Consider the following 13,781-nt stretch of genomic DNA (forward strand, 5'->3'; position numbering starts at 1 on the left):
GCGTAAAGGAAACTATATCAAGTTTTTGTGCGTTAAACAACAACTGTAAAACAAATCTGTTGCAAGCTGTAATCATGCTGTATCATTTGGATCTCTTGTTTACAGTTATTGCCACTACCTGTCTGTAGCACTTCGTCACTTGCCTTGACGCACGCATTGTTGATGCAAATTAGTCACTCCTGCTTCAGAAACAAAACAGAACCCTTGTTGTTGAATTCGTTCAGTATATTTTAGTGGAACGCTGTGTAAAACTTTTTTGTTCACTTCCCTGTGTGTCTTACGGACAAATGTGTTTACAAACATTTGGTTTCTTGCCCCTAGCGCAGGGGTCGCCAACCTTTACTACTCAAAGAGCCACTCGGACCAGTTTCACATAGTAAAAAAACACTGGAAGCCACAAAGCCGTTTTAAAATTTAAAATAAAATGCAAAACGTTTTTTAGTCTTATGACTTTCGACTTTTTGTTGTTAGCAATAGTGTTTCATTGCATATTATACACAATCGTAAACTAGTCTCGTCAGCAGAGAAAACAACTGTACGTAGCGTTGCATATTGTGTTTTTTCAGATTTTTATTCCTTTGTTTACGCGTTTGTTGCATAACAATTAATAAATAGCTATTGTTACGCGCGCACACACACTGCAAACAAAAACAGTATTGTCTCATATTGCGTGTTAACCTGTGCGCCGTCAGGTTGCCTCTTTTAGGCTTCACGTTTTGTGGTATAGAGACGGGGTTGCAGGTAACTACAACAAGCGAGTACAGTCATGCTACTGCACTTCAATTTTCGTATTCGACTTTTGTGTTCGGCATAATCGTCACATTATTTAATCAAATGTACAACATTTGGTAAATTCAAAAACTGAGCCGCATCAGAGGGATCCAAGAGCCGCATGCTGCTCCGGAGCCCCGGGTTGGCGACCCCTGCCCTAGCGTGTTTCGCCTCGTGCAAAAAGCGTGCGCGTAATCGGTGGCAGTTCGGTAGCGCTTTGCGCTGTACTTCTAAATCAGTGGTTCTTAACCTTTTTTCTGTTGTTACCCACAAAATGTTTTGATGGATATCAATTACCCCTTTTAAGAAAAACATCACCTAATATAGCTTACTGGACTACACCGTCAATTGTATACGAAACAGATATTTACGCGAGACTCTTTCTAGTTTTATGACATCACAAATAGCATGGCTATGAGTGAAACATTGAGACTTTTAGAGTAGAAGCGCATAACAACGTTTGCCATCGAAGTTACTTCTTCTTTATTTTGAAAATGTGGCAGGACGCCGAGAAATCTATTAAGATTGACTTTTTATTGAATTATTTTGAATAAATTTTATACCCTCATTACAAAATGTTTGGTTACAGTAATGATTATCAAGAATCTCAAGACAACTATGACAGAAAATCTATGTTACCCCTTTTAAAATGCCAAATTACCCCTTTTGGGGGGTAATTACCCACAGGTTAAGAACCACTGTTCTAAATGGTCCGTATAGTTGTGTTAAATAGCTGAGTTGTTTAAAATCTAAATGTATACTTTGGCTTTTATTAACGTGTAACCTTTGGAATTTATTTGAACATAGATTTGTGCACCAAAGGTCACATATTTTAGAAATGTGACCCGTTACGTAATTGCATTTTTGGATTTAAATTTGGATTAATGTTCGATATAATGTGTGATAAAGAATAAAAGAATACAAAACGGATCTGAATTTTTATTGACCCGATAGTTATAAGTAGACCAAAACAAGTTTGGAGGCCACAGTGTGTTACATATGGCGGCGTTTTTGTCAATATAACCACGGGCTGGGAATAACATCGAGGCATATCTGCATATTTTGTACCCCACAAGTCAGACGGTTTTAATGTTGTAATAGCACCTAAACCCGAAACCATGCCCGAACACGATTTTTTGAAAAACAAACCAAGCCTGAATTAGGTCTGAAAGTTGATGCAATCGCAAGACAAATGAGCTCGAGTGGTTAAAATTCGGACCCGAATGATTGAAACTGAACCTCGACTTGAATATAAACCTGGCACGACTCATAACTCTGTGCAAAATAACTCTGTTTTTTGCAAGTACTGTTTCAAATGCGCTTTACAAATGGAAAAATGAAATCAATATCTAAGAACATAAGTGTGGCGATACTGCATCGGTAAAAAAGTCTAAGATATACATAGGAAAAACCAAACACATAAAAAGTGAAAAGATACAATCAGTAATGGAAAGGAAACAAATAAATAAAAGTCAACAAAATAAAATAAGTAAGGTAAAGTAGAGAAACTTTGGGCTACAATAGGCTCTAAAAGCCACAATCCCGTCGAACAGTCTTATTAACTCGCTATATAACTTTTTTTCTTTTATACATCTTCAGTAATCCATTGGTGTTTAACACATTGTTACGTATACATTGCTGTGTTGTAGGGGGGCGGTGCTCCGGGAGCGTTGGAGTAAGAAGCTTCAGGTTGATATGAGGGTTGGTTTGCATTTAGTTTTGTAACGGGTGATGTTACTTGTGGATAGTTGTAACCATAGTTTGGGTTGGTAGGTGGCGGAGAGACGACCTGCAAAAGAACACAAAATTAAGCATCATGAAGAGGTTAAACAAGTGTCTTTAATGGCAAGAAAACGTTTCCGAAACATGTTTTGGAACTTAGCAACGTCAAAAAGGCCATTTCTTTATTTTAATTAAGTCTTCGCACTAAATTCTGAGCTTTGTATCCAATTAAAAAAAAATTTTTACCGCCGGTGCAGATGCTGTCGCCACCACTGGAGCTGTTGCTGTGTTTTGACACATGCTTTTGATAACCAAGATTACAATCACCAGCACGACGATTGCGCCCACAACTCCTCCAACTATTGGTCCAATATTTGACGAACCTAATTAATTTGGAAAAAGCAACATTTGTAGTACTTTAGTGAGTCAGTTATTTATGTGTGTTAAATAAATAATTGTTGGAACTCTATTAGTCAAATTTTGCTAAATAGTTCAATAATATATTTTTTTGCACATTATATTTTCACTGATGATGACAATTGTTTTTGTCAAAACTTTTTACCAATAAAATGAAGACGTTTTATTCTATTGTTAGGAATTCTGTTTCAAAGTAAGGTTGCAACTAATGTTTTTCCATAATAAACGTTACATACTGTTTGTGTCACCATCACCGCCTCCTGCAGACAAGGGAACAGAGAAGCTGATTTCATAGCACTTTTCTAGGGTGTTGAGATTGACGGGGGGAGTTCCCAGCTGGGTGAGGTCCTTAATCTCAGGGGTGCACGGCTGGGGACTGTAACTGGTTTATAAAGAAAGCGGTTAAGTTTATACACAAACGATACCGCGGTTGCTGAAAATTGGATGCTGAAGTAAACAACCGATTAAATTAGCTTTAATGTATCAAGCTCCCAATAACTTTAATGAAAAAAGAGATTTTGGTCGCAAAAGTGTGCAACTTGAAAGTGATATCTACAGTAATTTCTTTTTAAAAAATAATTAACTGTACGATGATTTCAAAACGTAGTGCAACTTTAGGTGCAATTCGAATGGGTTAACAATTGATCTATTTTCGAACCAAATCCAATCCAAGTTTATACCTGTTAAACAAATACTTGTTGGTGCATGGTTGGTAGACTTGATTGTACGACGTACATGGACAAGAACAACTGTACGACTTCGAACAGGTCGGGGTCTGGAAAATATTAGCGACAACCTGTTTAAAAATCAAAAGTAAAAATGTTTTTAAAATAATGTTATTATGAAAGCCATGTTTTGCTTTAGTCTAAACATGAAATTGACCAGATTTCCAGCAGATAAAACTGTCATCTTTTGGTTTGTGAAATTGATTTGTTTCAAAAAAAAAAAAAAAAAAAAATATTTTAAAAACAGTAATGACTAATGGTCTGAATACAAATCAAGTAAAGTGAACGAGAAGAAGTAACTTGTTTGCACTATCAACAAAAATTAAAGTAAATGTTATTTTTTGGCCTTTTTACGTTTTTGCCAAAGTGGAGCAGTGGGGTAAATAACTAAAATAGTCGAACCTGAATCAAACATTAAAGTGTACAGCTGTTGGTTCCTGTGTAAACCAACTGTGCATTTAAAAACTTTAAATCACATTATCTTTTTAAGAAAAACAAAGTGGCAATTAACATTCGACAAGTATGAACAAACGTAAAAAATACAAACTGCTTTTTGAAGTAATACTGAAGTGATTTTAGACTTACATTAGTACTTGATCCCACAGAACTGCAACTACATGATCTCGGGGATCTGGAACCGCAACTTCTACTTTGTTTAGCAGCCATGATCAAGTAAGCGTTGGTTCCAGTGACAGGCATCAGCTCAAAATACTCACAAGACGGATAACCAGTGCTGCTCGTAAATCTTGTCTGATTGGGAGATATCTAGGATACAAACACTCTGGTCAGGTCTTGTTCTGTACTTAGTAAAGTTTGCTGTTGACAGCACTAACAGATCTAACCAATCCCTGTACCACAACAGGTCCAGGCTCCTATCGTGGGTTCGAATCCCAGCATGCCCAAATTTGAACTATCTGACCAAAAACTGCGTACATACCGGGTCAGATACGTAATAATATGTACAAATAGACAAGGTAATGTTTGCGTTTTTTTTTTAATTCGCAGCTGTAGACATTAATTTGACTTGCAATCTATTGGGAGGTCAGCATAAGCGAAGCAAAGGTAATAAAATATTACCTGGAATGTTTCATATATTAGAGCGTTCTCAATATTGGAACATTTCCCTGGCAGTAGCACGTTGCTAGTTTGTAGTCGATGGGCAATTTCAGGTTCAATACTGGCAATATGTTTGTTAAATGCGTCGTTTGGGTTGGTGACGAATTGTTCGGCAGTTATCACGAAACCAGCATTGTCGATCAGAATACACCTGAAAATTACAATGTGCAGTTTGATCTTTTATTATGTTTACATATATTTGCTCAAAGCATGAGCCGTTTATATTGTACACTTGACATGTGATAATATTGTATAATAGTTGCTAAATAGAGTGGTCTTTATTTGTCTTTTGTATTACTTTCACTTTATTGCATGTTCAATGTTCACTGCTGACATTTGTTTGGTCGATGTTATTAATCAGTATTATTTTAAAATGTATTATTTGAAAAACGTTGATGCAATGAGATCAAAATACGTACTTGTAAAGCAATGTTTGGTTGCAGATTGGATACAGTTCCGAAAGCACTTGCTGAAAGTATGACGTCACAATATCGGTTCCCATGGCACCGATCAGTTTATCGGTTACAGGATTGTGAACACCATCACTTCTGTAGGAAATTGGTCTAACGTTAATATCCTTAATATATTATATATACGTCAAACGACCTCCTGTTTATGAGTAATGCAAAAAATGATGAAAATACAATTGAGCACAATCGACAAACGTATGATTTACATATAGATTTTGTATGACTTACTTTCCTTCGAAGAGAGCCTTAGTAAGGGTGACGACACTCACAGCACTTGCTGCGTCACGGTAGGGAGGAGTGATGACGTGTTTGTCACGGTTGGCTTGCGCGTTCTCATACCTTAAAACCATGTAACATAAATGGCAATTAAACAGCTTGAAGCCAATAACCAAAAAATTGAGAAAAACAAATTTTGCGTTTTTTTAAACATAAACAACCATGCAAATCGTGGCTAAAAAAACTTACCAAGCTCGTTTCACTGGATCAAAGTTACTAGGCATCTGGGTTCCAGGAAATATACGGAAAAGTCCTTCCTCAGTGGCGACATAACGCCAAAAGACTTGTCGATTTAATCCGTCCGCTTCAGCAGCTTTCCACAGTTCGTCAGCTTTGTAAGTTGCGACAACAACATCTTTTACTCCAGGCTGTGAATATGACGCAGTTTATTTAAATCATTCAAGGCGTAAATTTCACAAGAGTTAAGCAGAAAGAAATGGTTAAGATGATCCAGTATTGACTAAAGTGGTGGTTCTCTACCTCCAACTCATCGCGTACCACCTGGCGACTTTTTCTATCGTCGCGTGCCACATAAACCCTGAATCCAACAAGTTTAGCAACGCAGAAGAATGTCCACTACTCGAAATACCATGGCTGATCAATTAGGTCAGTTGAGTTGCAAATATTAATGTGACTTAAATTGATACAGGGAGAAGATCCGCTACCATCTGAAAAGCTCTGGCGGACCACTAGTGGAACGCGTACCGTGCATAGGTTGCGAACCACTGTACTAAAGGGTGAACCAAAGCGCCTTGTTTGCGGACGAAGACGCTTTATATTTTTCCGTGACGATTACCTTAGTGTTTGCGGTGTTAAAGCTTGTTCCTTCCATGTAGTTAGTGAGTGTGCGAACGTAGCTAACTGAAGCGTTCTGGGATAAGTAAAGCTCAGGGTCCTTGAAAGATCTCGCAGCCAAGGCGACCGAACTCTGATCTAACAAGTATAATATATCATAGGCATTTCAAGCCGGTTGTCTTGACACATTCAAACTGTGTATTTAGTGTTAAATTGTTAATTGGTTACGAAGCTTGTGAAAATGTCTTACCTTTAGCACAAAAACTTCTTCCGTGGTAGCACTGCTTAGTTGGGGGAACGAGATCAAATCGGTGGTAGAGGAAAGTCCCGGATGCAAGAGATCCTTGTGGAGCCAACACCGTCTGTGCATCTTCATCAGCCAGCACCAAGCAAAGTGAGAACTTGGTACCTGGGATCTTTAAACAAATTATTATCAACAACTTTTTAATTAAACTGAGCAAAAAAATCAGAGCCAGTGTTTGCGTATGAAACTACGTTTCAACAATTACTTTTGTTATCATCAGGTCGTCAGAATTAAAAGCAACAGAAAGTAATTTAAAAGAAAAAGAAAATTGGCACGCGTTACTTAAAGGGTTGCCGAATCCTGTTCTGAGATATAGTTACTCTATATTCTTGTCGTGTAACCGCTAGACTTGTTTTTACCTGCTTCCAGTAATAAGTTGATTTCACTTTCACCTCACGCACACCGTACATCTTACTATCACCAGCTGGTAGAATACGAGTCGATACGAACGACTTTTGTCCAGAGCCGCCACTGAAATTTTATGGTTGTAAATTTAGTATATTTATTCATTTTTAAATAGATATTTGGTCATACGATTTAACAGATGATTTAGGATAGTTTGTGATTTCACCTTTTCATAGATTGAAACACTGAGACAAATTCTGGGTCACGCTCGAATGAAGTCGCTTCAACGAACAACGGCTCGCGATCAGTGACGTATGGAAAGTTTGGATGATTGATCACAAGACCTGGAATTTAAATCGAAACCAATATATACATACATTAGGATTTAACCTTACATGAACAACACAACATATGTAATGTACAAACCTCCTTCGTTGATCACGAATGAATAGGACAACTCTGTCGGTTTAAAATAACTTGATTCAGCTAATAGTTCTTCGATCGTGATGTCAGCAGCTGCCACACCCACTAAACGCCCACCGATATAAACTGGCAAGTTTGCTGTCACCATGAGACCTAAAAAACGTAGAAGGAAATAATTTCACATCCAAGTTAGTTTACAGTTGTGCCAAAGTCCAAAAATGATGGAAAGAAAGACCATAAAATATTACATTATACCTACCAAGTCCCCAACTGTCTAGGTAGGGAACAGTCCAAATAGGAACGTTTGTGGCTTGGCCAAGAATTGAGAAGAAGTTATAATATGATGCCATCTGATTGCGCAGGTTTGAAGGATTGGTGATTGCAATGTACGTACCAATCTGTTGAATAAAATGCAAAAATTGCTTACAAGCGCCTCGTTTTTCACACACAAACATTTGGTCTATTCTTCACATGAGTTTCAAAAGTAATACGTCGCAATATAGGATATGTATTGAAATTCTTTCGCTCATGAATTTTGTTTAATACGATTAAATGTTGAAATATTGCTAAATATTTTTAAACATTCGGAGGTTTCAAATACTAGAGCTAAACAGCAAACGTTTTGCATCCTACCTTGTCGCTGGAACCAACTTCGACGCTAGTGGATTGGGCCATTTGGGTCAATTTGATTGAATCTGTCAAAAAATATACAAGTTGTTTTATTTGTTTAACAGTTGTCACAAAATAGTTGTAAACAGTCACATTTATTCGGAGAGTTCTTGCTGGTATTTCATATGTTTGGTCTTTGGTTAAACACAAACATTTCTGAACAGGAATATGTGGCAAATGTTGCTGTGTTGTTACATCAGCAGCAATTGTGCGACAAGGACAAGCATTCTAATCTTGTTTTGGCCTCTTGAGTTTATCCGGGCTGAAAAAACTAATTTGTTGAACAGTCTTCTATAGTTTAAACTTTGAACTTGAAGAGTCAAAATAAACAATAACTCTTATAAGTCGAAAAATACAACTGAACAACAGCAAGTTCCGTACACCGAGAAAAACAGTACATCAAACAAACAAAACGCCTTGCTTTTTGTAACAACATGTTGTGCACTTACTTACACCTGATCCGAGGCCGTAAGTAAGGACAGCTACCGAGTTGTTCAATACACTGTTTCGCCTGTTCAACGTGCTCAAGATCGAAGAAATGCCATCGTTGGGTTCTCCATCCGACATGAATAAGATCGCTCGGTCTGCTTTTGGAAACAAATACGAAGAGGAAAACAGCGGGTCATTAGATGGGGCGTTTATTTGACAAGGATAAAGCACCTTAAGGTATGTGATATAATAAATTATTATAGTGGCAAACGTTTATCACCTTAAGTTCACAGTTATACAAAATCTGCAGAATTATCTTATTATCTAACAAACGTTGCATCAGTTATCTTTAAAACAGTCAATACTTCATTTAATATACGAAAGCCTTTAAGGGGCCTGGAAATGCTTCAAAAGCAAATGATTTTTAAGTTAACAATGAAAGCATATTTTACTCACCAAGTGTTGTGTTTGGGACGTTGTCGAAAAACGTGAAAGCTGCATTCAGAGCTGCTCCGTACATAGTTCCACCTGCAGAACAACAGAAGATGAGCATTTTATGTCAGTTAAATGCGACAATAATTTGGGTAATTACAGCACAGTAAAGCAGCTACATTTTCCAGCTCATACAGTTATAATTGTGCTGGGCCTGAGATCTTAAGTATTAGAAACAAAATACATGCAAAGTTAAAATAACCCATACAGAAAATGTTTTATATATATTTCGTGATAAACACATTTACTTTACAAGGCCTTTGTTACGGCATAGTTTACGAATGGTATTGTGGCGACCTCTCTTGCATGTGTACAATTGTGTTTATCGAAGCGTGCATTTTGCATTTTTCTCGTTGTGTCGTTGTCGCCTTATAAGCGCGTTTTCAGTGTTGCGCGCCCATCTGTTATCGAAATGCAATGAAATAAAGCATCCGCTTTACTGGTGACCCCGACGTGATGACCCCGCTTTAGTATCATGTTTATGACCGCAACAATATTAAACGATCGTTTATCTTATTGTTACTTCACGTAGGCGGTTGTATAAGCTGGTGTGTATAAAGGGGGTGTAATGATAATAGAGATGGGTTTATTTTGCTTGGTGAACAGAGCAACACAATAGCAGTAAAACAATCACCAAGCCGGAAATAGCTGCGCAACGTTAAAACGTAATGGACCGCCAAAAAGTGAAGGGTACAATGGTGAATATAGTTGAACGCGCTGCAGCTACCCCGTACCGTATCAAGCGTCAACGTTTATTGCATGACACCACAATTTTTACAGACCTATTGTCATAAACAAGTCATGAAACTGAAAGGGGCTATGAAGCTCGAATACGGATTTCAAAACTGATTTTCTAATAGGACATAGAAATAATCTTTCAAATGACTGCAAAAAAGGCCGGTTGTACCCTACGCGTTTCTCAACTAACCGCTTGCACTAATGCCACTGACAAAATCCTTGACCAGCTTCTTGTTTTGGGGAGTCGCTTGGGCGAATGTGTTGCTAAAGCATGCCCCGTTCGGAATTCTGCTGTTGCTGTAGACACTTGCGGAAGATGAAAAAGGAACTACAGCAAACTGCAAAACAACAAAAGTTTATAGGTTTAGTATATCCATTTTGTAACATTAAGTATGTATATCCATTCAATTATCCATTTTATTTCACTGGATCATATTTGAAACTAAAGTAGCCCGTTTAAAAGTCTTTGACAAAAACTTTTATTTACTCGCTGTACTCCATAGGGGTCCCACAGTTCCATCTTAAAATAAGTTTTGGATCAATAACTTCGCTAAAGATTCCTATAGGACCTCGAAACGTGGGTAACTTTTCCGAAATTTGATTTGTGAGGGTAGTACATACCTCATCATAGGGATTGAGAGTTTCAATTACAGTTTTAGCAGCTTGTCTGGCCAATTCCATGAAAGTTACGCCATTGTTGTCTGTTTGGTCCATGGATCCACTTTTGTCAATAACGATTACGATTTGTTTCGGCTTCGGGACATTGCTTTGCACATACCATGGTCTAAACAGGAAAAGCATAAGCTTAATAATATCGATGGTTGATAACTGCACATGTGAACCCGCCGAAAGTCGAATCAAATATGGGAATGCTTGAGACCGGCTTGATTTTGGTAAAAAGCCTTGAATGGGCCTGGCGTACTATGAATTATACAAATAGAGAAGTGTTTCAAACATTGCATTTCTCTGAATTGTTTTTCTCTCCACGCAGCGGACAGTCAGATATTTTCCCCATAAGACGGGCACAACAATGACTAATTATAAAAAGTTCTGCAACGTCATTAATGACCGATGATTACACAATGGATGTGCCTTCAAAGTCGTGTACGCTTTCGAAACCAAACTTGGCAAGTTTTTTGAATGACTTTTTCTGGTTTTTCATGATTTAAAATAGACAAAATGAGTTTATATTCCTTTTAAAGCATTTGCTTTTTATTGGTCTGTGGTACTTATTTTAAATCACACAAAACAACATCGTTTCATTTAAAATCACATATTATAAATATTGTGTGAGCAAATATACAATAGGATCATAAACTTTGTACTTAAACTCAAGGTTGTAATAAGAAAAATTGTTTATTTTTAAAAATGTATACATTGTGCAACTCCCAAAAGTTTACACTTCTCCAATAGTGAAACGAGAAATATTACCTGAATCTGTTGTCATAGGAACTACAGTTGCTTGCTTTTGTGGCTGGAAACGTGGTGGTAACTCCTTGTTCGCTGCCGAAATATTGCCACTTGAGAGATGGAACATTGCGCAAGTTTTCAATACAAGCATCTCTAAAGGCGTTTTGCAGTTTAACTGGATTGTATTCGGCAGTCGATGACACAAGTTCACAGACTTTGCTGGTAGAAGCCTAAATTATTAAATTGTAAATATATTTTTAAACAGCAAATTTGCAGATTTATATGACTTATACAATATGAAGCAAATAACTTACACCGGTGACAGAAATAGAGTAATTAAGATACAAAGTGGACGTTAGTGAAAGAGGACGAGAACTTCACCACAAGGCAAGAGTATAGAGATTTCGCCTTATCATTATCAAGCTTTTTTATTGATAGTGTGCCGATCAATACACTTTAGGGAGATGATTAATGTTTACGTATATCCCTCGCTCATATGACGTTAGTAAACAAACTATTTAAGTAACTCATTACCCCATCGAGTTGCGCAGTTTTGTTAAACCCAACAGACCTAATTTATATGTGATTGTACATTTTCCCGGAAGTCCCATGCTTTACAATTTTACATACGTCAGACTCTGTGCGCAAAAGGTCAAAGCATTGCCTTTCCTATCATTGCATCACACGTATTATAGACACAAAACAAAACATATGGAGATACACTACACCTCGTATGCATACTTACACACCAGGCTCTAACATACATACATAATAGTAAACGTTAGTGTGTAATTATAAGTCTGGTGTTGTATTTCGTTGTCATTACCGGTTGTTTAAACCTTGTGTCATGTTCAAGTTCACTCGACAAAAGGATACAGCATTGCTTGGCACTTGACGTTGTTCCGGAGTAAGACTTGATCACTGCATCTCGCAAATGTGTAACCACTGCTATACGGGACTGAAACTTGTTGCTGAAAGAACTACTCAGCTGTAAATGACAAGACAAATTTGCATTAAATCGTGAGGACTGTAGACTTGTAGAGTACGTACAATGCCCCAGGCTAAAGGCAAGGAACTAGTTAAGTAACATTCAGTTATTTAATTCCAGTCTGTCAAGCCTACCACTGTTTAGTTCTTGTTTTCAATTTGTGATCCTGGGTGTGACGTTAGATGCATTTAAGCAAAACCACATAAATAAGAAAGTTACGAAGTATTTCCAAACAAACTCTTTGCAGTAAGCGTTTTTGGGCATCGTTTCAAATCCTAACAGTAAGAAACAGCGTGGAGACCGGCCAAAGGTGAATTATTTATGTACAAACCCAAAAGTAATATTTTTATGTTTACCGCATTTAGTAGAGAGTTCCCGACCAAAGGCTGTCGTTGGTAACTCAACGTGTCCAAGTGATTCTAAATGAAAAAAAAACTGAACTGATTAGGGTTGAAAAGGTTACTTACTTTGACAAAATATAAGCATTATGTTGTTAAATCCTGTTACACTTAATTATCGAATCAGTTTAAAGCTGCTGGCTTAAAGTACCTGCATTTCTTGATACTTTAGCGACTGCTCTGTCAATTCTTTGATTTTGGACGCCAAGATATTTGGATCAGTATTAGATATTTGCTGTGATCCCAAAACTCCGTTTAAGGCACACAAAAATAAAAAGCCCAAAAACTGTATTCTTATCTGAAGCATTTTTTAATTTCACTCGCAACAGATAGTAAATAAGATAGCCTATACTTCACACAGCTGCAATACAGGAAAAGTGACGTTAAAGCATGCATAAATCATTCTGCTTGAAAAACATTGCTCACAATAACAACAACCACACTGCACTGATGTATCAAACGACTGAGGGCGTTTGGGCCTACACATCTGACTATAAGCACGTCAGAATAATTCCCGGTCTTCGTCGCGTTTCGCTATGACGCAACATCACGTGCTTTCATAAACTCGGTATATTTTTTGTAGTTTTCCGTGGTACTACTTGGAATTTTATACAGTCAAGTAACTTATTTTATTTGCTTTGCTATATACCTCCCGTTTTTAAACAAATGTAATTTAACTTGGCATGCATGATAGCGACAATACGTGCTGTGACACTATGACGTAACTGCTACTCCGGAAACTGACCGCACATGAAACAAACATCGCAGCGCATAATTGTAATCAACACATTGTCACAGGAAATCCGCCATGTCCAAATCAATGAAATTATACCCAATGAATTGTTATGTGTTGAACACATACAATACCAAAATACCCGAGAAACACTGTCACATGAAATCCGCCATATCCAAATTATTTAAATTATACCCAATGAATTGTTATGTGTTGAACACATACAATACCAAAATACCCAAAAAACACTGTCACATGAAATCCGCCATATCCAATTTTTTTAAATTATATCCAATGAATTGTTATGTGTTGAACACATACAATACCAAAATGTCTGATAAAACAAGCCATATAAGCTAAATCCACGTAAACTATTTATCATAATACTTCGGTTTTAAACATTCTGCCAATTAATGTTACTTTCATTTCCAAAAGTTTGCCCTATGCTACATAGTTCTTGTTTTGTAATAGTTCGTCACTTGCCTTTACGCACTGCCTAAACGTTACGTGACGAAAAAAGTCAACAAGGAACATGCGTCACGTGCAGACAATCATCGCTC

The 13,781-nt window shown here is 37.2% G+C and overlaps 1 protein-coding gene across 3 annotated transcripts; it reads right to left on the reverse strand.

The window, feature by feature from the left end:
* Positions 1–2,045: 2,045 nt before the first annotated feature.
* LOC145214897 (VWFA and cache domain-containing protein 1-like) lies at positions 2,046–12,868 on the reverse strand. 3 transcript variants are annotated; one of them, XM_080083512.1, is made up of 24 exons: positions 12,640–12,868; positions 12,447–12,509; positions 11,929–12,090; positions 11,124–11,332; positions 10,314–10,476; positions 9,883–10,030; positions 8,919–8,990; positions 8,483–8,617; positions 7,998–8,059; positions 7,624–7,762; positions 7,368–7,517; positions 7,168–7,285; positions 6,956–7,067; positions 6,543–6,708; positions 6,294–6,430; positions 5,687–5,865; positions 5,450–5,560; positions 5,171–5,299; positions 4,713–4,902; positions 4,221–4,400; positions 3,591–3,706; positions 3,147–3,292; positions 2,740–2,876; positions 2,046–2,560 (listed from the first exon to the last, which is right to left on the reverse strand). In XM_080083512.1, exons 1-24 carry the CDS (start codon positions 12,793–12,795, stop codon positions 2,396–2,398), a joined length of 3,345 nt encoding a protein of 1,114 aa, XP_079939638.1. In that variant the 5' UTR covers positions 12,796–12,868; the 3' UTR covers positions 2,046–2,395. The 3 variants fall into 3 exon arrangements, with proteins under 3 accessions (XP_079939638.1, XP_079939639.1, XP_079939637.1); XM_080083513.1 differs by having other exon boundaries at positions 3,591–3,685; positions 8,483–8,620; XM_080083511.1 differs by having other exon boundaries at positions 8,483–8,620.
* Between the last annotated feature and the right edge of the window lie 913 nt (positions 12,869–13,781).

This window comes from Phallusia mammillata, chromosome 2 (genome assembly GCF_965637545.1).
Source record: "Phallusia mammillata chromosome 2, kaPhaMamm4.hap1.1, whole genome shotgun sequence".
Classification (NCBI taxonomy): Eukaryota; Metazoa; Chordata; class Ascidiacea; order Phlebobranchia; family Ascidiidae; genus Phallusia; species Phallusia mammillata.

Excerpts from the sequence above, each read along its gene's own strand:
- LOC145214897 (XM_080083511.1), bottom strand. The coding sequence starts at position 12,795 with ATGCTTCAGATAAGAATACAGTTTTTGGGCTTTTTATTTTTGTGTGCC. Across the intron at positions 12,510-12,639 it reads TAAAGTATCAAGAAATGCAG|AATCACTTGGACACGTTGAG; the intron begins GTACTTTAAGCC and ends TTTTTCATTTAG. Across the intron at positions 4,903-5,170 it reads AACCAAACATTGCTTTACAA|GTGTATTCTGATCGACAATG; the intron begins GTACGTATTTTG and ends TGTAATTTTCAG.